The sequence below is a fragment of the Miniopterus schreibersii genome, assembly GCF_964146895.1.
Source record: "Miniopterus schreibersii genome assembly, chromosome: 1".
Taxonomy (NCBI): domain Eukaryota; kingdom Metazoa; phylum Chordata; class Mammalia; order Chiroptera; family Miniopteridae; genus Miniopterus; species Miniopterus schreibersii.
Window position 1 is genome coordinate 111,731,549 of NC_138101.1, and position 27,998 is coordinate 111,759,546.

The 27,998-nt window shown below is 36.2% G+C and overlaps 1 protein-coding gene across 2 annotated transcripts in view; it reads left to right on the plus strand.

The window, feature by feature from the left end:
* Nucleotides 1-27,998, plus strand: part of CUL2 (cullin 2) — a 111,621-nt gene that overhangs the window by 48,586 nt on the left and 35,037 nt on the right. For both annotated transcript variants that reach the window (XM_081147752.1, XM_081147751.1), the window contains exons 5-8: nt 2,702-2,807; nt 6,305-6,387; nt 27,531-27,627; nt 27,725-27,835. In XM_081147752.1, the coding sequence (XP_081003878.1) occupies nt 2,702-2,807; nt 6,305-6,387; nt 27,531-27,627; nt 27,725-27,835 (397 nt within the window). The remainder of the gene's footprint in view (nt 1-2,701; nt 2,808-6,304; nt 6,388-27,530; nt 27,628-27,724; nt 27,836-27,998) is intronic.

Consider the following 27,998-nt stretch of genomic DNA (forward strand, 5'->3'; position numbering starts at 1 on the left):
AATCAAACCCTCTGCCCCTTGGTGTATGGGACATTGCTCCAACCAACTCAGCCACACCAGCCAGGGCAACCACATTTTTAAAAATCTCTCTGTCCCTAGTGCCTTGCATAGTATCTGCCATAAAATACACACTCAGGCAGTATTTGTTGAATAAGAGAGTGGAAGAACTCATGAATTTCTGTGCTAGCTCTGCCACTTACTAGCAGATTGACCTTGACAAGTTCTTTAAGCTAAGCTGCAGTTTTCATATATATAAAATGAGGATCGTGATAGTACCACATATATCTACCTCATGGTATTCAGCTATATAAAATGCTTAGGGCTATGTCTGACACATGATATGAGCTCCATAAATGTTAGTGATTACTTTTATTTCCTGCTTGCTTTTAAGATCTGAGTCCAGGCTACTTTTTCAAGTTTGTATTCTAGTATTAGCTTTTGCTGTTCCTGCTGTCTGGAATGTTACCCATATATTTATTCAGTAATTTGTCAAAGAAGTGTTTTTTCAAGACTTCAAAACTTCCTGCCATTCTTCTAGATGCTGTGTCCAAGACATGGTCCTTGCTTGCAGACCTTGTATTCTAGAAAGGAGATGGGCGCACAAAATAAGTAAACACATAACAGAATGGGATTATTTCACATAGTAGCATGTTGTGTATTAGATAGTTCTTTTCCCCCCAATGTTTATATAGCTTACAATTTGATCACCACAGTAAGTTTAGTAGACAGTTCTTCACTGGGAGTGGGAAGTTAAGGTTAATTTTGGGGGGAGGCCTGGGCTAAGTGGCTTTATTAGAGAAAACCAGGATTACAAAGCACTTTAAGAGTTGGCTTTGGGCCCTTCTTGCCAAAGGTGGGCACAACATTTACAAAACCCCAGGTATGCTGCATCTGTGGCTTAGCGCAACCAGTCTTCTTTTTTCTCCTGTTTGGCCACCTTGGGAGTCTGACCTCTTACTTTTCCAGCATGGTCCAGGGAACCATGTACTTTACCTCCAAGCATGTGTCTGTCTGGCTACTTCCAGAATGGTCAGAGCCTCCACCCCACACTGGCCCAGGGCAGAGTCATCCTCTAGGGGGCATGCCTGCCAGGAGCACAACTCAGTCTTCTGGAGCCGTGCCCTCCAGCGAGGCTACATGAGCCTTGATCTGGGCAGCCAGCTCCTGGCAGGTCACCTAGAGGCTGTGGAGCTCCTGGGCACAAAGAACTGCATTCCAGTGACTGAACTTCAGCCACTGCAGCTACCCGAAGATGGAATCAAGAAAGAAAGGAGTGAGGGCATATATGTCTTTGTGCCACATCACTCAGGGTTAATTTGGATTGGGGTCAGGTCTTTCCTGAGAGAGGTGTACTTGAACTGAGACCAAAATGACTGAGGCCAGAGATTAAAATACCTGGGGTAGAGCATTTCAGGCATTTCTGTTCCAATCCCAGATATTCTACTTCAAGTGAAGAAGCCATTCTCTTTGGCTTTTACTTCTTTCTCTCAGTCTTATTCTCCTTTCCTCAGCTAGAAGGCATGGTTGCAAACCCAGCATGAAATTATGAGGGTTACATTGGGAATGGAAGGAAAGGTTAGAGGACATTTTGAAGGAAAAAAAAGTATTTGTAACCTATGGGCAGAGGAGGCTAAATGTCAAATGGAGCACCAAGGTTGTAAGCCTTGGAGTCCAGAGGCTTGAAGTTAGTGAATGTGGGAGTGAAACTTGTGTAAATGATTGTGGCTATGCTGTTTTGGTGTTAATTCCAGGAATTATATATTTCATCACCTCTTAGAATTGTTGGTGGCAGTTGAAATTTTTGTTGTCTTTACTTTCATTGTCACTTGTCTGTAAATGTTAAGTGGACCTTTCATTTCAATGCAGTAAACTTTAGAAAGTATGTATCTGTCAGCTTTACTCCTACCTCTTACTGTCTATAACAGTTGATTCCATTTTCTTACCTACTGATTGTGATTTTTTTGTTTGTTTAAAACTTAAAAGTTCCATTTTTTTTCCTGGGGAAAAGTATAAATTAGAAATATACCTGATTTTGATCTTTTAACCATGTTTTGTTTAATTCTTTGCAAAGCAAACTTATCTTGACTTCCTGAGAAGAATCTGAGAATGAACAAGTAAGATTGTTGAAGGCTTGTCCATTGGATAGGACCTATTAGGATATAAGACTTTTGGAATTTTTAGAGCAAAAGCCTTGAGTATTTTTCTTTTTTTAAAATCCTCACCCGAGGATATGTTTATTGATTTTTAGAGAGAGGAAGAGAGAGAGAGAAACATCGATGCTAGAGAGAAAGAGACATTGATCGATTTTCCCCCATATGTGCTCCAACTAGGGATCAAACCTATAACCTAGGTATGTATGTGCCCTGACTGGGAATCAAATCCACAACTTTTTGGTATGGGATGATGCTCCAACCAACGGAGCCACCCAGCCAGAGCCCCTTGAGTTTTTTTAAGTGAGACTGAATTTACAGGGTTTTTTTTACTGCTCTAGAGGTCTTATCCATTGTCTCTTAGGGCCTTACATAGAAAGTTGGGCTGATAATTTTTATATTTTATATTTTTACTTAATTTCTTTTGGATATATTACTGAATTATTCTGTAGATGATTTATAACCCTAAAATGATTATTCCAAAGTTACAAATTACTGGTTTTCCTACCTGTTTTGACATACTGTCCAATGATACTACATTTATTTTTCAGGTATCTCAACACCCAGTTTATTAAAAAAAATAAATTGACAGAAGCTGACCTTCAGTATGGCTATGGTGGTGTAGATATGAATGAACCTCTTATGGAAATAGGAGAGGTAGGAAATTCTTTAAATTACTGACAAGCATAAGAACGTTTTTATTCATTTAAAAACATTTGATTCACTGTCCTTTTTTTTAAGGACACTTAGTTGACTATCTCAAGACTGTCAACATTTTAAACATCCCAAATGTTAAGTAAATAAAATACTTAATGATTTCCTAAGAATTTTTAAATAGATGAAAAGAACAGAAAAGATATTATGAGTATTATTTTAATAATTAAAATGATGATAGGTTTATAGTTCTGTTATGTGACAAAACTCATGGAAACTATTTAGAAAATGTTGAGACTCTTGTAGTTAAAAAGTGCAAAGGACATGGACTTAAAAGGGATCCTAAAAGAGAATAAATACAAGTTTATGGATATAATAAATTTACTTTAACTTTTAAAAGTAATTAAATTCAGGGTAAAACAATGATGTGTGCAGTTCAAGTAATTTACTCAAATTCTTGAGGTACAGTGCAAAGTTAAATGTGGAGAATTATAGGTAATGCATATACTGATTGTGAAAGAAATAGTCTAGTATAATGTTTGTTTTTTCAGGTAATACATATTTGTTGAGTAGCCAGACGTTGTAGATACAGTGGTGAACAGACAGAAGGCCCCTATCATGGGGAAGCAGATGCCAAAGAAGTAAAGAAATTAATGTTAAATTGTGATGAGTGGTATTGAAAGAAATAAACATAAGATGTAGCATTATTAGAGATTTAAATTAGAATAATCCTTTTAAGAAATTTGTCAATATCTTTTAGTGGACTTTAAAATGTTTAATACCTATTGACCAGGTAATCTTAGGCCTCATAATCTATACTGTGAAACTAATAAGTATGGGGGAAAAAGTTTAAATGTTTGAAAGTATTCTTTGCAATCATTACTAATAAGGGTGATTAATGGGTAGACAATGTAAATTTCCAGCAGCCAACAATAAAAATCTTATGTAGAAGAATGTATCCAGTATGATTTTGTTATAAAGGTAGGCAAATGAATAAATTAGTAGTAGGAAATAGTTCATAGGATCTTTAACAAAGGGTAACATGATATATTTAATAGGAATAAAACTGAAGGGGGAAAAAAGGATTTTCTGAAGCACATCAGTGAGAAATACCAAAATCTTAACAGTGGTTGCTTTAATTAGTAGGTTTATAAGCAAATATTTTACTTAATGATCGTTTCTTATTACTAACACCATCAAGCCTGCACCTTTTCCCAGAGGAAATCACTATAAAAAATTTGGTTTATATCTTTTCTGAATTTTACCTGTGCATTTGCATATAAATGTCATACTTTCATGCATAATAGTTTTGATTTCATTTTTTAAACGATTGGTGTCATACCATATTTAAAGTCCTCCAACTTGTATTTTATACCTTTTTTGTTAATATGTCTAGGAGTTCTTTTCATATAAGCTTATTTTTGTGTGATAGCTTAATATTCTACATTAGGGATATAACAATAATTTGTTAATTATTAAATGATTTCTCTTTTCAGTTTTTTGTTACTACAAACAATAATACAGTGAATATTGTTGTTTGTTTGTTATATATTTTTTGAATCCCTCTGTGTGGCAGGCACTGCTCTGTATTTTAGGAATACATCAGTGAACAAAGTAGACAAAGTTACACTTATGGGATTACATTTATGTATATATCTCTATATAGAGGCAGAAATTGTCATAGAGCGGGTACCTGGAAGTTGATTATCTGGGTTAAAGCTTGCTCTGCCAACTTGTCTTTCAAAAGGCTTTACCAATTTGCTCTTCCACAACAGCTGTAAAATCTCAGTTTCTTATGTATTACCTTCTATTTTTACCTGTTCATGCTACTTAAAAAAAAAAAAAAAAAAGAGGCAAAACTTGAAGGATGTTCCTTTACTTATTTGAAATGGAATTACCAATGGATCAGAGTAGAGTTACTCCAGGGAAACAGAATAGAGAGGCTAAAAACAGACTTATACTGCTGTGGTTGCAGTTCAGTTAGAAACAGGAGCAATCAGTTTTTAATTCTGAGTAATTTGTACTGTGTATGGAAAAAAATATATAGGAGTTTAAAGGCTTAAATGTGATAGGGAAAACTTTAAAACTTTTGGGAGACAATATAGAAGACCTTATGATCTTATGTGACCATACCCTTATGACCTTAGGGTAGGGAAGGAGTTCTTGAAAGACCAAAAAAATACAAATGATAAAGGAAAAGATTGATAAATTTGAGTACATTAAAATATAATATATTTTTAATAAAAAACTATAAAGAAATTCAAAAGTCAGGTCACAAACTATGACAAACTGGATTATGCAAAACTCAAGGAATTCATTTCTACAATATATAAAGAACTCCTAGGTTTCCTTAAGAATGAGACAAACATTAATGGGATAATGGGCAAGAGATGAATTTCTCAGGAAAAAAACTGAGATGCACCATAAACATATAAAAAGATACCCAGTTTTATTTGAGAAATTGCCAGTTGAAATGACCAAGGAGATGCCATTTTACATCCAACAGATTGCCAAAGCTTAACTAAAGCGTGGCAGTCACACTTGTTGTCAAGGATATTGATTAATGGGAACTTTCATTCATTGCTTATACGAGTGTAAATTGGAAAACCATTTGGCTTTACTTAGTAAAGCTTTGTGTGTCCCTAACCCTTATAGCCCAGCATCTCCACTGAAGGTGCATATCCAGGAACTTCTTGCTTATGTCCACCAGAAGAGATATACAAGAACAGCAGCATTTTTCTCAGTAGCAAAAACTGGAATCACAAACATATGTCATGAGCAGTCAAAAGGAAAAATAAATCATGGTATATTTATACTGTATCTTTCAATTTAGATGGATTTCAATAACACAGTTAAAATTTTTTAAATCATTCATACAATGTGATTTCGTTAACAAGGTCAGAAATGGTCAACTTCAAAAATATCATATGGGGATACCTACACATTTGGTAGAATTATAAGCAAGGGAATGATTTAACACAAAATTCAGGATAGCAAAAACCTCTGAGGGGGAAGGAGGAGGATGTTTGGGGCAATGGTAATGGTGAAGTCGTGTTTCGTAAACTGGGTGGTGAATACAGGCTTATTTTAATTTATTATCCATTAAATTGATCTATCCTTTTATGTTTGTGTGAGAGGCTCTATAATTTAAAAAATTAGCTAACAGCCAGATTACATTATTTAACATAACTCCTTTGGTTGTTACAATCTTGACATCTATAGCCTCTGAATAATATTGAGCATCTAGTAATCAAATAAGGTTTTATAAAAATCAATTGTTTCTATAAAATTTTCAGCTAAACAAAAAACCTTTATTGTTCTTTGTACAAGTCTGATATGATATCATTTAAAATTAGAAATTTTCCTTATATTCAGTTTTCATTTGAATTTTGAAATATTAGTTATAAATATTTCTTTGGTGGGTATTTTTAAAAAAGTCTTAAAATGTTAAAAAAAAATACTAAGTAATTAGCCTTGATGGCTTTTATTTTTTCTGGCAGCTAGCATTGGATATGTGGAGGAAATTAATGGTTGAACCGCTTCAGACCATCCTCATACGAATGTTGCTCCGAGAAATCAAAAAGTGAGTTCTGACATTTATCTTCTTGAGTCACTTCTAATTTGCTGTTTGATATTATTTCAAATAGTGTACAGTTGCTTGGCTATTGACCAGACTTAGGCCTCATTTTACTGTAATGATCATTTTACATCTTAATGCCATATTTAAAAATTATAGTTTAATTTTTTGGGCAAGTCCTTGGTCTTTATTTATAGCTTAAACATGCTTAGCAAATAAATAAGTCCCTAAAGGAAGTGACTTACTGTTTTTCAGTGCTGAAACCTCTTAGACCTTCCAGGGAGTCCCAAGTTGTTTGAACATATTTTCTTAGTTTAAATCCTGATGAGAATAACCTATTCAAGAACACAGATTATTTTAGTCAGTTGTTTATCTTTTAGCCCCAGTGTTAAACCAATAACTTGCCTGTTATTGTCTGGTAAATTTATGGGAAAATATCTTCCCACTCTACTCATGGCCCAGAGTGATTGACTCTGCCTAATTGCTGTGTGAATAGAGTTTGGGACAAAGCAAATTTTCCTATGGAGTCCAGAATAGAATATCCTTGGGTCAGCTCTGGCTTAAAAGATTTTTATTAATCTTTGGAAAATAAAAGAACTAAATCAGCTTTGGAGAAACGAAGGCACTAAAAGTCAGTTATGCAGATGTATATATAAAAAATTTCAGGCTACTGGAACTGAAATTACTTAGACCAGTGAATTACAGTGTGGTAATGACCACTCCATCTGAATCTGCTTTCTTTTTTGTTTCTCTTTTAGTTTTTAAATTTTATTTTAAAATTTTTATTTTGTTATTCAATTACAGTTTATAGTCATTATTATTTTGTATTAGTTTCAGGTGTATGCATAGTGGTTAGATAGCCATATACTTTACAAAATATTCCCCTGATATTTCCAGTACCCACCTGGCACCATACGTAGTTATTACAATATTATTGACTATATTCCCTATGCTGTACTTTACATGCCTGTCACTATTTTGTAACTACCAATCTGTACTTCTTAATCCCTTCACCTTTTTTATCCATCCTCCAACCCCCTTCCCCTCTGGCAACCACCAGTCTGTTCTCTGTATCTGTGAGTCTGTTTCTATTTTGTTTGTTTATTTTGTTTTCTAGTGAATCTGCTTTGGTTAAAAAGACCCGCATGTGGAGTTTTTCATGTGAGGGGCTCCTAGTAAGAAATAAGGGGTTAAGAAAAAGCAAGCCACAAAAGAGAATAAGAGAATATTCTAAAATTTAATGTTAATACCAAATAGAAAGTAAATGGTAGCAATTAGTAAATTGGTTTTAAAAAGTTGTTACTTACCCTTTTAGTGATTCCATTGTTTCCAAAGACAGTAAGATTCAGATAAAAGTCAGAAGTAAAGCAGTGGGGTTGAACAACTTTTTTGCTTTCACTTTTCAGTGCTAAACTATTATTAACTAAAAGAGCACTCCCAACAAGATTTGTAGGTTGTAATATAATTTCTTTTGCTAAGAAATAGTAACATTTTTCTTGACTTGGAATTCAGCTATTTTACATCAAAAATATAACGAAAATATTGTTATCATTTTCTAAATGTACTTTTATGAAAAGTCTCTTTTAATATAATTGTGTTCCAATCTAGTAAATTTTTAAGTGTGATTGTTAGCTTGTTAAAAATGAATTTGATGAAAAATTCAAGAAAATCTATAAGAAAAATAATAGAACTATAGTACATTATTTCTGGGAAAGACATAGAGGTAGATGGTCAGAGATGTTATGCCAAGTTGCCTTAGTTTTGTTGTTATAAACAGCTTCCTTTAAAGTATTGATTTTTCATGTCTATTAGGTAGGCATTATCCCACATTTTACAGCTAAGGAAACCCAAAGCTTAATAATAATAATAATAATAATAATAATAATAATAATAATAATTACATTTGAGAACTATGTTCCAAGCATTATTCTAAGAGCTCTACATGCATTATCCCATTTAATCCTCACAACCCTAGGAGGTTGGTGGTATTTTACAAATAAGTGAGTAGTAGTGCTCTAAACAATGCTGATTTGACTCTATCCCCCGTCTTCTTAATTCCAAGGATTAAATTCTGGGTTTTTCTAACTCTAAATCCATTAGGCCTATCTTTTTAGTCCACAGAATATTTCTTCAACTCCTAGCCCTAATACTTCAGCTTAATCACTTTAGTTTTATAATGCCTTGAGTATTCTGATGTTTTCACACATATTTCTTTATTTGATCTTAAGGAAATAGGGCAAATTTTATTTAAGTAAATTGAACTTCAACAAAAAGAAGTGATGTATTAAACTTGACTTACCTAAGGAAAGAGACTCCATGCCTTTAAACTTCCAATTTGGGTCTTTCCACCGCATTGCTTTAACATCTATTTATCCATTGGCATTTGAGCTAATATGGCTAATAGTTTGCTCAAGTTGTATCACATGCCATTGCTACTAACAAGGAAATATTTTATTATTGTACCTGTAACTACTTTCTGGAAAGAGCTCCACCAGATTTACAGAATAAAATCTTTTCAGATCTAGCAGAGAATATTTATTGCAAATTTGATTTCCTATCAACTTATTTATAATTCATTTACCCATATTTATCCCTGAGTTCCTAAATATTCTCTATAAGTGTCTAAATAACATTACCATGTACTAGTGGTTTCTCAGATCTGTCCACTGAAAATCAGGCTTGTGTGGGGAATATTTCAAAGAATTACGTTTCTACAAAAAAGTTATATAAGTAATATATGCTGATTGCAGAAAAATAAAAATGTACAGAAAGTTAAAAAAAAACTAAGAGTTGTTTTACTTTTCTCCTAGTACCTTCACTTCTGTTATTTAAAGAAAATCACTATTAAGGATTTAAAGTGTTTATTCTAACAGAAATTTTCTATGCATTTAAGATTGTATATGTGCACATATATGTACATGTACATATGTTTACATCTGTATACATATATATTACATATACTCTTATACACATGTACAGACATGCATACATTTGGGTAACTTTTTGAAAGTGTAGATATCTGGGTTCCAAGGGAGACTAGGAACCTCTAGTTTTACAGAGCTTCCAGATGATATTTATGTATCTAGTCCAGACCACCAATTATGAAGTACTGTTCTACACTAAATAATTTTCCCTTCACTTATTCTATAAAGGTTTTGTTGGAGTGGTTCCTTTTTTAAATTTAGATTTTTTGATTACATAACTATTAAGAACACTTAAAAATATATTCTTGCCCTGGCCGGGTGGTTCAGTTGCTTGGAGCATCATCCCATACACCAAAAGGTTGTGGGTTCAATTCCCGGTCAGGGCACATGCCTAGGTTGCCCGTTTGATCCCAGTTGGGGCACATATGGGTTTCTCTCTTTCTCTCTCTCTCCCTCTCTTTCTTCCTCCCTCCCTCTCTCTCTCTCTCTGTCTGTTCCTCTAAATAATCAGTAAAAACGTATCCTCGTTTGAGGATTAAATTATATATAATATTCTTAAAAGTCAGAACAGTTCAGTGGTTGGTATGAGGCAACAAAGTGGTAGTATGAAGGAGTTTCTTTATGGTGATAAAATAGTTTTATATCTTGAATATGGTGCTGATGACATGAATCTAGATATGTGATAAAATTTCATGGAACTACACATACTCAAATGTACACAAATGATTGTATATAAAAACTGCCGAGCCCTGGCTGGTGTTGCTCAGTGGTTAGAGCATCAGCTGGCACACCAAAGGGTCATGGGTTTGATTCCTAGTCAAGGGCATGTATCTGGGTTGCAGGTTCATTCCCTGCCCAGGTCGAGCACGCTTAGGAGGCAACCAATCAATGTGTCTCTCACACATCAATCCTCCCCCCTACCCTGCTCCTTCCTCCCACCCTTTCACTCTCTCTAAAGATCATCAATGGAAAAAATATCCTCGGGTGAAGATTAACAACAACAAAAAAAACTTGATGAAATCTGAATAAGATCTATAGTTTGTACCAATGTTGATTTCCTGGTTTTGATATTGTGCCACAGTTTTATAAAATGTTACCATTGAAGAAACTGGGTGAAGGGTACACAGGATTGCTCTATATTTTTTCAATTTCCTGTGAATCTGTAATTATTTCAAAATTTAAAAATATTTTTTAAAAGTTTGAACAGCTCATAAAATGTGACTATTTCTATGTTCTTCCTTTTACCTAGACTTCCTTTTCTCTCCTTATAACTACTGATAGTAGTTTTATTGTACTTTAATATTTGTTTATTTAAGGATAGTGGCTTTCGTCTTTTTTGGGGGAATCTTTATATTCCTTTAGGAAGATGGCGCTTTAGACCCTCCCCACATAAAAATGCTTGTTAGAGTTTTTATTCATTCTGAAATTGTAACTCAGCAGCAAGACAGTCATGACTTAAGCATACTCTTTCTGTTTGCATGTGAACATCATAAACAATGGCAAGAGTTAAGTGACAAATGGAAAAATATTTGTGATTTCGCAGGTCCATATTTTAAATTCTTCTACTTTTCCTGCTGATCTAATATCATACAGATACCAAAGTATGATTCCATTTCAGGCTCTTTTCTGTTCCATTTGTTAGTTTTTCAGTCTTTACCATGTTTATTATTATAGCTTAATAAGTCTTGCTATCTGGTAACACAAGATTGCCCTTTATAAGCGAGAAGTGTTCTTTTGCACTTTTTTCATATGGTCACCTTTTTAGAGGTGATTATAAGTTACCTTTAAATTTTTTTTCTGTGAGATTGAAATGGAATTGAATCTATAATTAGGTTGGAGAGAATTTACATCTTTGCTATATTAAATCTTTCTGTCCGTGAACATAGTATATCTGTTTTTTATGCCTTCTTTAATGTCTCCTAATAAGTTTTTATAACTTTATTTGTAAAGGTCCTGAAGGCTTTTGTTAGATTTATTTTGAGATACTTAGTATTCTCTAATGTTATTCCAAAAGTTTGTTCTATATAATTACCTGTTCTGTTTGTTTTCTGCTAGTTCATAGAACTACAACTGACATGCATATAAATCTTATATTCAGCCACCTTGTTAAATTCTATCATTTCTAATAATTTATGCATATTTCTGTGTAAGCTATAATAATCTATGTGTGTGTGCACATGCACATCTGCACACACATCTCATTTTCTTTCTTTTTTTTAGTAGGGTAGTGTCGGGTCCCCTTTTATTTTTATTTATTTTATATATCTTTATTGATTTCACAGAGAGGAAGGGAGAAGGAGAGAGAGAGATAGAAGCATCAATGATGAGACAGTCATTGATCAGCTACCTCCTGCATGCCCCCTACTGGGGATCAAGCCTGCAACAAGGGCATGTGCCTTGACTGGGAATTGAACCGCGATCTCCTGGATCATAGTTCGATACTCAGCCGCTGAGCCACGCCCAGCCAGGCACACATCATCTTTTCTTTTTTTTAAATATATCTTTATTGATTTCAGAGAGAGGAAAGGAGAGGGAGAGAGAGAGATAGAAACATCATTGATGAGAGAGTCATTGATTGAGCCCACAACCTGGGCATGTGCCCTGACCAGGAATTGAACCCCGATAGCCTGGATCCTAGGTCGACGCTCAGCCGCTGAGCCACGCCCGGCTGGGCATCACATCTTATTTTCTAAGACCCCCAAAGCAATGTTGAAGAGAGGTGGTGGATGAGCATCTTTGTCTCATTCCTGATTTTTATTTATTTCTGTTCAAATTATAAGAGAAAGTTTACAGAGGTAGTAGAAGCGAGCCTGCTGGCTACATAGGCTCAGGAAGCAAGTTACAGAAGCAAAAGAAGAGCCCTTGGATCTTAGGAGAGATAAAGGCAAAGGTAACACATCTTGTGGGGAGAAGAGGGGAAAGGGAAAGGCACAGGAGTGCTCCTGAGACAGAGAGCATAGTCATTCCTGATTTTTTAAAGTTTACATGTGTAACATTTTTCTATTTAAGATGATTTCACTAGTTTGTTTTTTTTTAGTTTTTTAAAAAATATATCTTTATTGATTTCAGAGAGAAGAAGGGAGAGAGAGAAATAGAGATAGAATCAGCAATGATGAGAGAGTCACTGACCGGTTGCCTCCTGCACATCCCCTACTGGGGATCAAGCCTGCAACCTGGGCATTTGCCCTGACTGGGAATTGAACTGCGATCTCCTGGATCCTAGGTTGATGCTCAACTGCTGAGCCACGACGCTGGGCTCATTAGTCTTTTTTAATAGATGTTTTTTATCAGAATGATGACATTAATTGGAATTGGTGTTGAATTTTTATTTATTTATTTATTTATTTATTTATTTATTTATTTATTTATTTATTAAATATATCTTTATTGATTTCAGAGAGAGGAAGGGAGAGGGAGAGAGAGAGATAGGAACACCAATGATGAGAGAGTCATTGATCAGCTGCAGCCCGCAACCTGAGCATGTGCCCTGACCGGGAATCGAACCCTGATCCCCTGGATCCTAGGTCGACGCACAACCGCTGAGCCACGCCCGGCCGGGCGGTGTTGAATTTTTCAAAATGACTCATATTTCTATTGAGTGATTATGTTTTTTTCACTTAATCAGTTAATGTGGTGAATTACATTTATAGATATTCTAATATTAAATTATCTTTGTATAACTGAGATAAAACCCAGGTTGATTTTTGTCTTATAATTTTTACTCATTGTTGCATTTGATTTGCAAGTATTTTATTTATAATTTTACATCTATATTCATGAGTGTGTGGGCTTGTAATTATTCTTTCTCATAATGTCTCTGGGTTTGGTATCAGGCTTATTATAGGCTGAATTAGGGTGTATTTCCTCTTTTAAAGAAAAGAGTTTGTTTGAAATTTGAGTCATCATTTTTTTTTTTAATGTTTAGTAAAACTCCCTACAAAACCATCTGGTTCTAGGGTTTCTTTGTACTAAGATTTTTAAAAAATATCTTTAACACTGCTGCAGTTTTTTCTATGGTGTTAAGACTAGTCAGACTTACATTTCTTCTTACATTAGTTGTGAAATATGTTTTCAAAATTGTTGGAAAATCAGCGTTGACCATATTCTCTTCAAAAAACTTTCTAATTGAAGTAACTTTAAATTTATAGAAGAGTTGCAAAGCTAGTACAGAGAGTTCCTCTACTCCTTCACCCTGCTTCCCTACCATCACCATCTTACAACTCATGGTATGTGAACATTGGTATAATACTATTAACTAAATGACAGACTTTATTTGCACTTTTCCAATTTTTTCACTGATGTAATAATTCTGTCCCTGGAGTGAATCCAAGTCACTACATTGCATTTAGCTCTCATATGTCTCTTGTCTCCTCCACTCTATAATTTATTCTGATAAGTCTAGTACCTACCTGGCATCATACATAGTTATTACAATATTATTGACTATTCTCCTTTAACTGTACTTTACATCCCTGTGACTTCTAACTGCCAATTTGTAATTCTTAATACCTTCCCCCCTTTTTTCCCTTTTTAATGAATTTACTTGGGTGACATGGTTTAACAAAATTATACAGGTTTCAGGTGATGAATTCTAGCACATCTCCTGTACACTGTATTGTGTGTTCACCGACCCACAAGTCTCCAAATTCCTCCCCTTTTTCACCTAGCCCCCTAACCCCCCTTCCTTAACCATTAGTTGTTCTCTGAGTCTATGAGTCTGTTTCTGTTTTGTTCTTTTGTTCTTTAGATTCCACATATATGTGAAATCAAATGGTATTTGTCTTTCTCTGTCTGACCCTCTAGGTCCATCCATGTTGTTTCAAATGGTAAGATTTCCTTCTTTTTCATGGCCAAGTAATATTTCATTCTGTATATGTGCCATAACTTCTTTATTCAGTCATCCATTGATGGGCACTTAGGTTGCTCCATATCTTGGCTATTGTAAATAATCTGGTTTCATGTAGCACTTGAAAAGGATGTATATTCTGCCCTGGCTGGGTAGCTCAGTTGGTTAGAACGTCATCCTGATACACCAAGGTTCTGGGTTTGAATGTCTGGTCAGGGCACTTAGAAGAATCAACCAATGAATGCATAAATAAGTGGAATGACAAATTGATGTTTCTCTCTCTTTCTCTCTCTCTCACTCTCACACTCCCTCTCAAAATCAATAAATAAAAGTTTTTAAAAATTAAAAAAAAAATGTATCTCCTGCTGCTTTGGGGTGAAATACTCTAAAAATATCAATTAAATCAACCTGGTCTAATGTGTCATTTGAGGCCACCTTGTTGATTTCCTGTCTGAAAGTTCTATCCAGTGATGACAATAGGGTATTAAAGTCCCCTATTATGACTGTGTTACTGTCAATTTCTCTCTTTATGTCCATCAATATTTGCTTTATATATTTAAGTGCTCCTGTGTTGGGTGCACAAATGTTTACAAGGGGTATATCTTTTTGTGGATTGAGCCTTTTATCATTATGAAATGTCCTTTTTTGACTCTTGTTATAGCCATGTTTTAAAGTCTATTTTGTCTGATGTAAGTATTGCTACCCCAACTTTTTTTTTTTTGCTTCCATTTGCATGAAATATCCTTTTTCATCCATTTACTTTGTCTGTGTATGTCTTTAGATCTGAAGTTGAATGTCTTGTAGACAGCATATATAAGTGTCTTATTTTCTTTACCCATTCAGTCACCCTATATCTTTGGTTGGAGCATTTAATGTATTTACATGTAAAGTGATTATTAATAGGTACATAGTTATTGCCATTTTATTATTCATATTTATGTGTTTATCCCCCTCACCCCCCTTCTTCTTAAAGAAGTCTCTTCAACATTTCTTGTAATACTGGTTTGTGGTGATAAAATTCTTTAACTTGTTTTTCTTGGAAGTTCTTTGTCTCCCTTTTCATTTTAAATGATAGCCTTGCTGGGTAGAATAGTCTTGGTTGTAGGTCCTTCATCACTTTGAATATTTCCTTCCAGTTCCTTCTGGCCTGAAAAGTTTTTATTTAGTAATCAACTGACAGTCTTGTGGTAGCTCCATTGTAGATAACTAACAGCATTTCTCTTGCCGCTTTTAAGATTCTCTTTGTATCTTTAAGCTTTGGCATTTTAATTATGATGTGTCTTATTATGGTGTGGGCCTCCTTGGATTCATCTTATTTGGGACTCTCTGCGCTTCTTGGACTTCTTTATTTCCTTCATCAGGTTATGGAAAATTTCGGTCATTATTTATTCAAATATTTTTCTTTTCTTGGGACCAGGGATGGAACCTGCAACCCAGGTATATGCCCTTGACTGGGAATTGAACCTGTGACCCTCAGTGTGTTGGCTGAAGCTCTAGGAACTGAGCTACACCAGCCAGGGCTCATTTTTCTATCCCTTGCCCTCTCTCTTCAACTTCTGGATGTTGTTATGCTTGATATTGTCCCAGAAGTCCTTTAAACTATCCTCATATTTTTGGATTCTTTTTCTTTTGGCTCTTCTGATTGGATGTTTTTTGCTATCTCGTCTTCCAAATCACTGATTCATTCAGTCCTCTGCTTCATCTAATCTGCTGTTGATTCCTTCTAGTATATTCTTCATTTCAGTAATTGTATTCTTTATTTCTGACTGTTATTTTTTTTTTATGGTTTCTGTGACCTTCTTATGCTTACTGTCTCTTTGTTGAAGTTTCTCACCAAGTTTCTTGAGCACCCTTTATAACTACTGTTCTGTATCTGTTAGATTGCTTGCCTCCATTTCGTTTCCTGTTTCTGGAGTTTTCTCCTGTTCTTTCATTTAGGAATGTTTCTTTGTCTTTTCATTTTGGCTGCTCTGTGTGTGTGTTACTGTATTAGGAAGATATGCCATATTTCCCAGTTTTCGTAGGTGGCCTTATATAGTAGATGTCCTGTGGGGCCCAGTGGCACAGTCTGTCTAGTGCTTCAATAATGTTCCTTGGGCCTCACCGGGTGTGACTCAGTGGTTGAGCGTCGACCTGGGATCCAGGCGATCAGGGTTCGATTCCTGGTCAGGGCACATGCCCGGGTTGTGGCCTCGGTCCCCGGTCGGGGGCATGCAGGAGGCGTCTGATCAGTGACTCTCTCATCATTGATGTTTCTATCTCTCTCCCTCTCCTTTCCTCTCTCTGAAATTAATAAAGATATATATATATATATATATATATATATATATATATTTAAAAGAATGTTCCTTGGGTGGGTTGTATCTGCCTTCCTATTGATTGCTGTTGGCACATCAGTGGGTGGAGTTTACCTTTAGACTGACTGACTGGCTGTGAATACTGATCATGACCACAGCCTAGGAGCTGCTGTGAGGGGTCTTACTTCACAGAGTGAGATTTGTTCCAGCAAGCTCTGGTGCCTTTCAAGACCATCCTTTGGATGTGTCACTTGTGGAGCTAATTGATGGTCCACTGTTGTGATCTGAAGCCAACCACTGGATGTATTGGTCTGGGTCCTCTGGTGCAGGCCAAAGTCAGCCACTGCTTGTGATTTCCCATGCATTACCTGGTAGAAGCTACAAAGTTATCTGTGTTTGGTAGCTGCCTGTGCTGCAGAACCAAGGCTGGGTGTCACCTGTACTGGGACTACTCAGCAACAGGGTACCCTGAGGCCTGCCACCACCTGCGGGCTTTGTATAAGGCTCAGCCACTGAAACAGCCTCCCGCTGTGAGTTGGGCGAGGCCAGTCTCAGTCATCAGTGTGGGGAGAGTGGTATTCACCAGACTAATACAGATTCAGATTTGGCCATGTGGGAAGAGCGCTCTACAGAGGAATGATGTGTCTGTCCCTCCAGCTCTCTCCCTGAAGCCACATAATTCAATCTTCCTCTGTGTTTCTGGCACCTTCAGAGCCCCATCCTCCCTTTGCCACAGCCCAGGGTAAGTGCCTGTGAGGAAGTGAGTCTGTTTGTGGGCTCTTTAAGAGGATGCCTGGGTTTCCGGTAGCCTTCTATCTCACCTGGATGGATGGAATCCCCACTGATTTTCTCAACCAGATGTTGTGGGGGCTCCTTTTACCGGCACTGGCACTCTGGGCTAGAGAGCCTGGTGTGGGACTGGCTCTTCAGGAGGGACCTCCACAGCTGAGATATCCTTCCAGATTCTTAACCACCTTATGTGGATGTGGGACATTTTGCACCTATGTCCAGTCTCCAGCTTCTTTTTAAGTCTTTCCTTATGTTTTATGACCTTGACACTTTTTAAAAAGAGTAGTGGCCAGGTGTTTTGTATAATGTCTCTCAATTTTGGTTTGTCTGATATTTTCTCATGATTAGATTGAGATAATGGATTTTTGGGAAGAATGCCACAGGTGATGTGCCCTTCTCTTATATCAAGGACTAAAGGATATCAACATGTCTTTTTACTCATGATGTTAACCTTGATTGCTTGCTTAATGTATTGTTTTCTTTCTAACCCTCACCTGGAATAATTCTGTATTCTTAATATGGCTTATTTGCATCTTTCTTTTCTTGATCACTTTTTTTAGAGGTTTCTGTATTTTGTTGGATTTTTGCAAAGAACCAACTTTGTCTTAGTTGACCTTCCCTATTGTATCTTTCTTTTCTCTTTCATTATTTGGCTCTTATTTTACTTTTCATTCCCTGTTCTGGGAGACAAGAATGGTTTTGATTGGGCTCAAATGGGTGCAGAATCCTTGGGGAGGGAAAAACTTAAAATTTTTTAACCAACTCTCTTTTGCTGACATATTCATTCTCAGGCTTAAGTTATGATTATATGGTGTGGAGGTTGAGACAGCGTATGGAAGGTGATTCTGTGCCTTTCTCTTACAGTGACTAGAAATCCTGATATTTTTAAAAATAGTTTCCTATGCGGTAATTTCAGTTAAAGGAAATAAAGAAATTAACAATTTACTTAGTACATTGTAGGGCTGTTAGAGCTCCATTAATAATTTAAAAAAATATTTCAGAATAACAATAAGGGCCTTAGCTGGGTAGCTCAGTTGGTTAGAGTGTCATCCCAGTAATCAAAGGTTGCAGATATGATCCCCAGTCAGGGCACATACAAGAATCAACCAATGAATGCAGAAATAAGTAGAACAACAAATCGATGTTTCTGTCTCTCCCACTTCCTCTCTTTCTAAAAATTAATAAGCAAAAATTTTAAAAAGGGAAAAAGAAAAACAATAAGAAACAATAGTTGAATAACTGTGCCAGTATTTCCTACTCCAAGTAATGAATTTTTTTTTTTTAAAGAGAGCAATTAGGAGTAAGAAGCAAAATACTAGAGTGGGGTAATTTGTTCCCAGGGAATATCTTTAAACACCTCTGTGATGTGGCTGCCAGCTATTTTTCATTTGATGCCAAAAGGATTTTGTTCCTATTGTAAACCAAGCTACTAAATGAGAGCGTTAAAGACAGGTTCTTCTGTAAAGCTTGTCAGCACAACCTTTTGACAGTTGCTAATGGATGCAATTAACATATCTATTCTTCAAATCTGCAATATATTTATCATGTCTTTTGGTAGGAGCAAGTTTTTTTATATTCTTGGGGGTTATGCAATTTTACTTTCCCAGGACTGGTTGCAGACTCTTGACACAGTATTCATAGATGTATTTAGAAAAATGTATGTTTTCTCCGACATGTTCATATGTTTGTTACTGTATTTCTTAATTATTAAGGCATTAGATTTCATTGGGGAAAATATAATCTTAGGTAAAAAAAAAAGAACTAACTTAATAGTCTTTATTTTTTTTGATCCTCACCCAAGGATATTTTTTTCCATTGCTTTTCAGAGACAGTGGAATGGAGAGAGAGAGAGAGAAACATCGATGTGAGAGAGACACATCAATTGATTGCCTCCCACTTGTACCCTGACCCAGGCCAGGCATCAAGCCTGCAACAGAGGTGCGTGCCCTTGGCCAGAATCGAACCTGGGACCCTTCAGTCTGCAGGTCGAAGCTCTAACCACAGAGCCAAACTAGCCAGGGCAATAGTCTTTATTCTTTTGTTATTTCTCTGTTTCTGAGAGATGTGTTTTGAAATCTGGCTTTTTTTTAGATTTATTAATTTTCTTTCTTGCAATTCTTAGTTTTTGTTTTACACATTTGAGCCTCTGCTGTTAGTTGAATAAATGTTAGGATTATTTTCTTCATGGTTAATTATTTTTATTGTTATATAGTAGCTATCTGTCTTGTACTTTTTTCTTATTCTATTACATATTAGTATTGTTATATAACTTTTTGTTGGACTTTTGGGGATTTTTTGTGTGCGTTTTTTTAAACTTTTTAATTGTAAAATAAAATACAGATATAGAAAATCATACAACATAGTTGTACAGCTTAATGATTTTGTTATAAGGTGAATACCCTTGTTACTACCACCCAAGTCAGGAAATAGAATTATGCCAGTCACTCCTGAAACCCTTGCCTGTGTCCTAATACCCTCTCTCCAAAAGTTGCCACTATCCTGACTTTTAGGGCAATCACTTTCCTCTATTTCTGTATGGTTTTATCACTATTGTGTGCATTCATAGACTCTATAGTTTAGTCTTGTCCATTCTAGAAAAACACTTTAGCCCTGGCCAGGTGACTCAGTTGGTTGGAACCTCGTCCCATACACCAAAAGGTCGGTTGCAGGTTGGATTACCAGTCATGGCGTATACCTAGGTTGCAGGTTGAATCCCCAGTCGGGAGGCAACCAGTTGATGTTTCTCTTTCCTTGTCTCTTTCTCCCTTCCTCTCTATAAATCAATAAAAACATACTCGTGTGAGGATTAAAAGAATCAAAACTTTACATATATGTCTTTTAAATCTTTTAATCAATAGGTTTCCCCTCCATTTTTCCCCCCTCGTAATTTATTTGTTGATGAAACCTTGCTATTTGATCGTTAAACTTTCCCATGGTCTAGATTTTACTGTTTGTACACATGAGGCACAATTTAAATGTTTCATTGTCCTCTATATTTATTGCAAATTGGCAGTCCAGAGCTTACTTAGACTCAGGTTGGTTCCCCCTGGCAATGGTGTAGATTTTTTTTATAATGTCTGATTTTTTTCATAATCAGCCACTGATGCTAAATACTAACATTTTTTAGCTTACTGAAGTTTTTTTGGTTTTGTTTAATTTTTAAAAATTGATTTTAGAAAGAGAGGAAGGGAGACAGAGAGAAAGAGATCGATTTGTTGTTCCACTTGTGTGTGCATTCTTTTGTTGATTCTTGTATGTGCCCTGACTGTGGATTGAACTCACAACCTTGGTATATTGGGACAACACTAACCAAGTGAGCTATCTGGCCAGGGTTTAATACGAGTTTTTTTTCTAACTTTTAGAAATCATAAATGATATTTATACTTATTAACTTCTTTTTTATTCAATTACACATCTTGGTAACATTTCTTTTTTTAAAAAAAGTGTTTTTATTGATTTCAGAGAAGCGAAGGGAGAGGGAAAGAGAGATACAAACACCAATGGTGAGAGAATCATTGATCGGCTGCCTCCTGCATGCCCCCTATTGGGGATTGAGCCTGAAACCCAGGCATGTGCCCTGACCAGAAATTGAACGGTGACCTCCAGGTTCATGGGTCAGTGCTCAGCCACTGAGTCACACTGGCCAGGCGGTAACTTTTTTATGTTAGTACATAGAGTGTGTATCATTCTTTTTAAACTGATACATACTATTTGGTATGGTTCTACCTCATTTTATTAAATGGTTCTCCTAGTAATATATATTAGGTTGTTTCCAGTTTTTTCACTAATACAACCTTTGTTCCAACTGTTTGTCTGGAGTTACAGAGTATGTACATTTAGAATTTTTCCAGTTTGCCCTGTAAAGTACCTGTTCTTCCACAAGCAGTTTCTGCGAAGACCTGTTTCTCTACCACTCACCAATGCTTGAAGTTATTAAATCATGCTAATCTGAAGGTGAAATGTTTCCTTGATTTCCCAGTGCCTTTTTGAGGTGGCAATGGGGGAACCTAGGTGGTGCTCTCAGGTGAGTGCTGCAGCAGTCATCTGGGTACAGAGGTTTCCCTTCCTCACCTCAGGCAGCACATTTACTGTTCCAGCGGGACATACACAGAGTTGCTCTTGTTGCCTGGCTCCAGAGACTGGCTTGTTCTCCTGATGACCTGGCTGGCTTTGTCCACCTCTACGTGCCATCCAACATTCATTGTATCTGACTTCTTACCTGTCTTCCACTCTCTCTCTCCTTGTAGCAACTTTTTGTCTTGTGCATTTTGGTCTGTAGTTTTATTTTTCGATACTATCCCGTCTTCTTTCTATCTTTTTTCACTTTCTACAGGTCCAAGGGCTACTTCCAATAATGGAATATTAAAAAGTGTCACTGTCATTTCTGAGATATAGGTGAGAGCAAGAGGCTGCATTTAGTTTGCTGGAAGTCTATTGTCATTTTAAACATGCAGTAAATGAAGGTTTTACTAAGAGATTAATATACCCATTGTCGCATACTGATATTGGGATTTTTGAGAGATCCAGTTTAACTTGTAATGACATTCAGGAAACTGGTCTGCTATCTTGAGTTAAATGTTCAGTTAGTTGGCTTTAAAAGCTTGATTTAAAAATCACAATCAGAAGGATTCCAAGATGGCAGCTGATTAAGTAAAGCTACACTGATACTCTCCCAGCACCAAACTGGAATTACAACTAAAACATAGAAAAACCATCCTGAAGAATCAACTAAAGACTAGCTGGAGAGAACCCTTATAACCAAGGACGTAAAGTGGAGACCACATAGAGATTGTTAGGAAGTGCAGAGATGGGAGAGGGCTGGCTAGGCTCCCATAGGCAGCACCTGAAGGTCCAGGGGGATATCTCAGCCATGAGGGGTTCCCACTGAGAACTCTGGGGTCTAAACCCCAAGCTGGGCTTCCTAGCCCAGAGCTCCAGAACTGAGAAAGGTTCCCACAAAACATCTGGCTGTGAAAAGCAGTAGGGTTTCTGTCTGCCAGGGAGAAATAGATGGAAATGCAGGTACCCTTTTAAAGGGCCAATGCACAAAGTTTGGTGTGCAGCCACTCACCTTGGGCTCCGCCAAAGGGAGGGCAGAGTGGACTAGTACTGTGTGAGGAGAATCCAGGGTTGAAAGTTCTAGGGATTGCTATGGTCCACAGCCTGAGACTCATTAAGACACTTTGAATAACAATCGACCTGCAGTCAGAGAGGGATCTTTTGGTGCTTTGAGTCATTGCATCATCTGCTTCTGGGCGGAGGGCATGGAAAAGCAGACCTTGGTATATACATCTTGGTCCTTTCCAAACACATCCAGCCCCAGTAGAGGGAACCACAAGCTATGGATTGCTCATTGCTCCAAACAGGGTACTCCAGGCCAGTCACAAACAGTGTCTGATGCTGGCCTGCACCAGAGACCTTCCAAAAAGACTGGGAGTCCTAGCAGACCTACCTAATACATAGAAATGAACCCAAAAGAGGCAGCCAAAACGCGGAGACATAAAAATAAGCTCCAAATGAAAGAACAAAAGAGTTCTCCAGAAAAAGAGCTAAATTAAATGGAGATAAGCAGTCTATCATATATAGAGTTCAGAATCCTGATTGTAAGGATGCTCAAAAGCATGAGAAAAGATATGGAAACTATGAAGGAAATTAAAAATGACATAGTAGAAATTAAAAATACTTTGGAAGGAATAAACAGCAGATTAGGGGAAGCTGAGGATCAGTTTAGCAAATTAAAAGAAAGGGTGGGGAAAAAATCTCTCAATCAGAGAACCAAAAAGAAAAAACAATTAAAAAACAGGAGGGCAGTTTAAGGGAGCTGTGAGACAACATAATATGTAACAATTTTTGCACCATAGGAGTTCCAGAAGGTGAACAAAGTAAATAAGGGTTAGAGAACCTGTTTGAAGAAATAATGACAGAAAACTTCCCTAACCTGGTCAAGGAAAAAGTCACACAAGTTCAGGAGGCACAGAGAGTCCCAAGCAAGAACCCAAAGAGCCCACCCCGAGATACATCATAATTAAAATGCCAAAAATTCAAGAGAAAGAGAGAATCTTAAAGGCAGCAAGAGTAAAGCAATCTGTTGCATACAAAGTAGCTTCCATAAAGCTATCAGCTGTTTTCTCACCAGAAACTCTACTGGCCAGAAGGGAATGGCATGAAGTATTCAATGTAATGAAAGCAAGGATCTGAATCCATGACTACTCTATCCAACAAGGGCTGTTATTCAAAATAGATTGTGAAATATAGAGCTTTTCGGACTGAATAAAGGCTAGTGGAGTTTATCGTCACCAAACCAGCACTGAAAGAAATGTTAAAGGGACTGCTGTAAGAAGTTGAAATAGAGAGAATGAGAAACAGGCATAAAGAAATAAAATGGCGCCTGGCTGGGCATGGCTCAGCGGTTGAGCGTTGACCAGGCGATCGGGGTTCAATTCCTGGTCAGGGCACATGCCCGGGTTACAGGCTGCAGCCAATCAATGACTCTCATCATTGATGTTTCTATATTTCTCCATCTCCTTTCCTCTCTCTGAAATCAATAAAGATGTATTAAAAAAATAATAATGAAATGGCAATAAATACATACCTATCAGTAATAACTTTAAGTGTAAATGGATTAACTCTTCCAATCAAAAGATTTAGGGTAGCTGAATGGATAATAAAACATGACCCAAATATATGCTGTCTACAAGAGACCCATCTCAGAACAAAAGACACACAGACTGAGTGAAGGGATGGAAAAAAGTTTTCCATGGAAATGGAAAAAAACAAAAAGCTGGGGTAGCAGTACTCATATCTGAAAAAATAGACTTGAAAGTGAAGTCCATAATGAGACAATAAAGGTCACTATGTAATACTAAAGGGAATGATCCATAAAGGAGATACAACCCTGGTAAACATATATGTACCCAATATAGGAGCACCTTAATATACAAAAAAAAATTCTGGAGGACTTTAAGGGATAGTTGACAGTAATACAGTCATAGTCGGGGAGTTTAACACCCTACTGACTTCACTGGATCGATCTTCCAGACAAAAAGTCAACAAGGAAACAGTGGCTCTAAATGACACACTAGATCAGATGGATTTAATTGACATTTACAGAACATTTCACTCCAAAGCTGCAGAATAGGCATTCTCCTCAAGTGCGCATGGGACATTCTCAAAGATAGATCACATGGTAGGACACAAAACAAGTCTCTACAAGTTCAAGAAGATTGAAATCATATCAAGCATCTTCTCAGACATTTATACCATGGAATACTAGGCAGCTTTAAAAAAGAAGGATCTCTTACTCTTTGAGACAGCATGGTGACACCTATTATGCTAAGAATATTGTGCTAAGTGAAATAAGCCAATCAGAGACAGACAAGTATCACAGGATGTCATTCGTGTGGAATCTAATGGACAAAAGAAACTGATGAACAAAATAGATCCAGAGACATAGATGCATTGAAAAAACTGATGAATCTCAGAGGGAAGGTGGGGGTGGTGGGTAGGTGGGGAGAGATTAACCTAAGAACATATGCATATGTGCATAACCCATGGACACAGATAGTAGTTTGGTGAAGGTTTGTAAGGGTGGGGAGGTACAGGGTGGAGGGGACCACTGGGGAAAAACGGGATATATGTAATACTTTCAACAATAAAGATAAATTAAAACATTAAAAAAGAAACACGCAATCAGCCCTGGCCTGTGTGGCTCGGTTGGTTGAGCGTTGTTCCTTGTAGTGAGAGGCCCCTGGTTCGATTCCTGGTCAGGACACATGCCTGGGTTGTGGTCTTGACCCCCAGCAGGGTGCATGCAGGAGGCACCCGATCGATGTTACTCTCTCATCGATGTTTCTGTCTCCCTCCTTCTTCCTCTCTCTAAAATCAATAAAAACATATTTTAAGTCAAAGTCAGTGGTTTATTGGTCTCCTAGCTTTATTATCTTCTCTAATAAGTTGAAAATGGTTTTATTTTGCTCCTGTCAGTACTTTCAGGACTGGCTAATGTTTATTGATTGTTTACTTATGTACTGTGCTATGTGCTTTCTTGGCTTATACTTAGTCTTTATTACATCCTCATGAAGTAGGGACTTATATTATGCGCACTGTATAGAGCAGGAAATCTGAGTACTAAGAGTTTGAACATCTGCCCAAAGTGTTTAACACAGCCAGAACTCCAACCAAGGGAGTGTGACTTCAAAATCCTGATCTTAAGGGCTAAACTTTCTTATTAGTCCTCATTATCCCAGATGGGTTGTTTTATTCTCTTGGGAATTTTGTTAAGATTATTGGCATTTTCCACGTAGTCCTGTTAAAATCAAATAATAAGTTTTATTTCTAAAAATTCTTTTTTCAATTGATTTGAGAGAAACATCGATTTGTTGTTCCACTTATTTATGCATTCATTGGTTGATTCTTGTGTGTGTCCTGATTGGGGATTGAACCCACAACCTTGGTGTATCTGGATGACGCTCTAACCAACTCAGCTATCTGGCCAGAGCTAAAAATTCTTCCTATTCTTTTCTCAAGGCTCATCTCTTGGGACCACTGTTCTTAGATGAGACCAGATTTTATTCAGATGACCAATTTAGTCAGCATAATGTCACTCTATTTTCATTATCTGTCAGCCTAATAGAAATGAAGTATATACTATTTATAATGATTGAATTCAGATATTATTCTTATAGGGAGGACAACTTAGTTATTAAGCACTAGGAATATCAATGTTTTTTCTAGGCATTACCTTATCTGAATCCAGATTATCTGGGCCTTTTGGGATCAGAATCAAATGTCAAGAGTGCTGAGAATAGCAGGAGTTGAAGTTTTCCTGGTGCTGAACAGGGACAATAGGATTTGGTCATGAAAAGAATTTTAGGTAACCCGATTTTCCAAATATTCAGATATTTCTCATTCTTGGCTGATTTTCATTTTCGTCCTAGGCAAAGTAAAAAGAGGAAAAAAGTGATGTGTTCCAAATAGATAAGATATGTTAGATCATTATTTCACCAGGTTTCATTTGATTTTAAGAGGGAAATAACAAAGGTGAGCAGAGGAAATGAGCTTACTATGTTACCTTATTGTTCTTATTAGTAATAACAGAACGTTGACTTTAAGATTCTATGACTGACAGAATTACTATAGCCATATTAATTCATGTACAAAAACTTTCCCCAGAATATCCAGATAATTAAAGGAAGAATGAAAGAGGATTAGAGGGATGCAGAGGCAGGGAGGGACACTAATATATAAAGGTAATTGCCTTAATACTTCTATTAAATGTTAGAAAAATTTTAAATCCTACTACAAAGAGCAAAAAGCATTTACTGGGGAATGATAGTAATACATTTTTCTGTTGCTCTCTTTGTAAAATAATTATTAATAAAAAAAATAAAATTTTTGAGTGAGGTGGAAGATTACCCATAGAAAGGTAAACCTTTGACTGTATAATGGTTTAAACTGAGCGTTAGTACTAGAGTCAGAAACTCCCAACTTAGGGGCCAGGTTGTTTTACTGTGGCTTTAGGCAAACATTTTTTCTGTTTTATTTCCCTATTTCAGTAATTAGAAAGGCTAATACTCACATTTTTTAAATCACAATTAAGACTTGCATCGCAGTAGTGCCTTGACTAAGTAGAAACTTATCAAATGTCAGGTGAATAATTGAAATGATTTTAGATCACTTTGCAATTGTAAAGGAATACAGAAATGCTAAAACATACCCCACTGAACTTCTAAATAGAGAAATACCTTTGTGCTTGAATGGAAAGCAACTCAGCAGCTCTAGTAGATCTCGTAGAGAGAAAACAGCTCTTACTCATTTCAGTAAGTGAGTGATGTGTTCTATAGAGTGTACCTCTGAGGGATGCTTACCATCAGTTTACTATAGGCATACTTGATGGTTCAAAGATTGAATTTCTCAGACCAAATCTTACAACAATAGCATTTATGGCGAGTAAAATTCAAATATTCTTAACCACCAGTATTAAAGTCTTGAATTAATGGGCTCATATCTACTCTAAAATTAAAATGTCATTTTAGTATCAACAGAGTATGTTTAATTTTAGAATTAAGGCTTTTATTTATTAAATTGACATCTAATATGTTCGTTAAATATCAAATATTAATTCAACCATTATATGAAAAAATTAAAATTTTAAGCATCATGCATGCATTGACCATTAAAATGCTTTACAATTTAATTCAACTAATAGAATAAGCAGTCATGTTTTGCCATACTCTGGTATTTCCATAGGTAATTTGTGTTCTCAAGAATATTTTGTGTTACATCTTCTTTTAGTGATCGTGGTGGAGAAGACCCAAACCAGAAAGTAATCCATGGGGTTATTAACTCCTTTGTTCATGTTGAACAGTATAAGAAAAAATTCCCCTTAAAGGTAAAAAGCCTCCTTTAAAAACATGAGTAATCAAACCTTTAATTTCTTAAATTACTTGTTTTAATTTTTTCAATATGATTTTAATTGATTTATTTAGTTTTATCAGGAAATCTTTGAGTCCCCCTTTCTGACTGAAACAGGAGAGTATTACAAACAAGAAGCTTCAAATTTATTACAGGAATCAAACTGCTCACAGTATATGGAAAAGGTAAGATAGAAAACATGTTAAATACATCATCTATTATATATCAGGCATGGTTTTCTGTAACAGTTTTCTTAGTTAATAAATTTTTTTGCTGAAAAAAGTTTTCTGTTTGGTCATTACTCAGTTATAGTTAATGTATAATACCTATTGATAAATCATTTTTCTT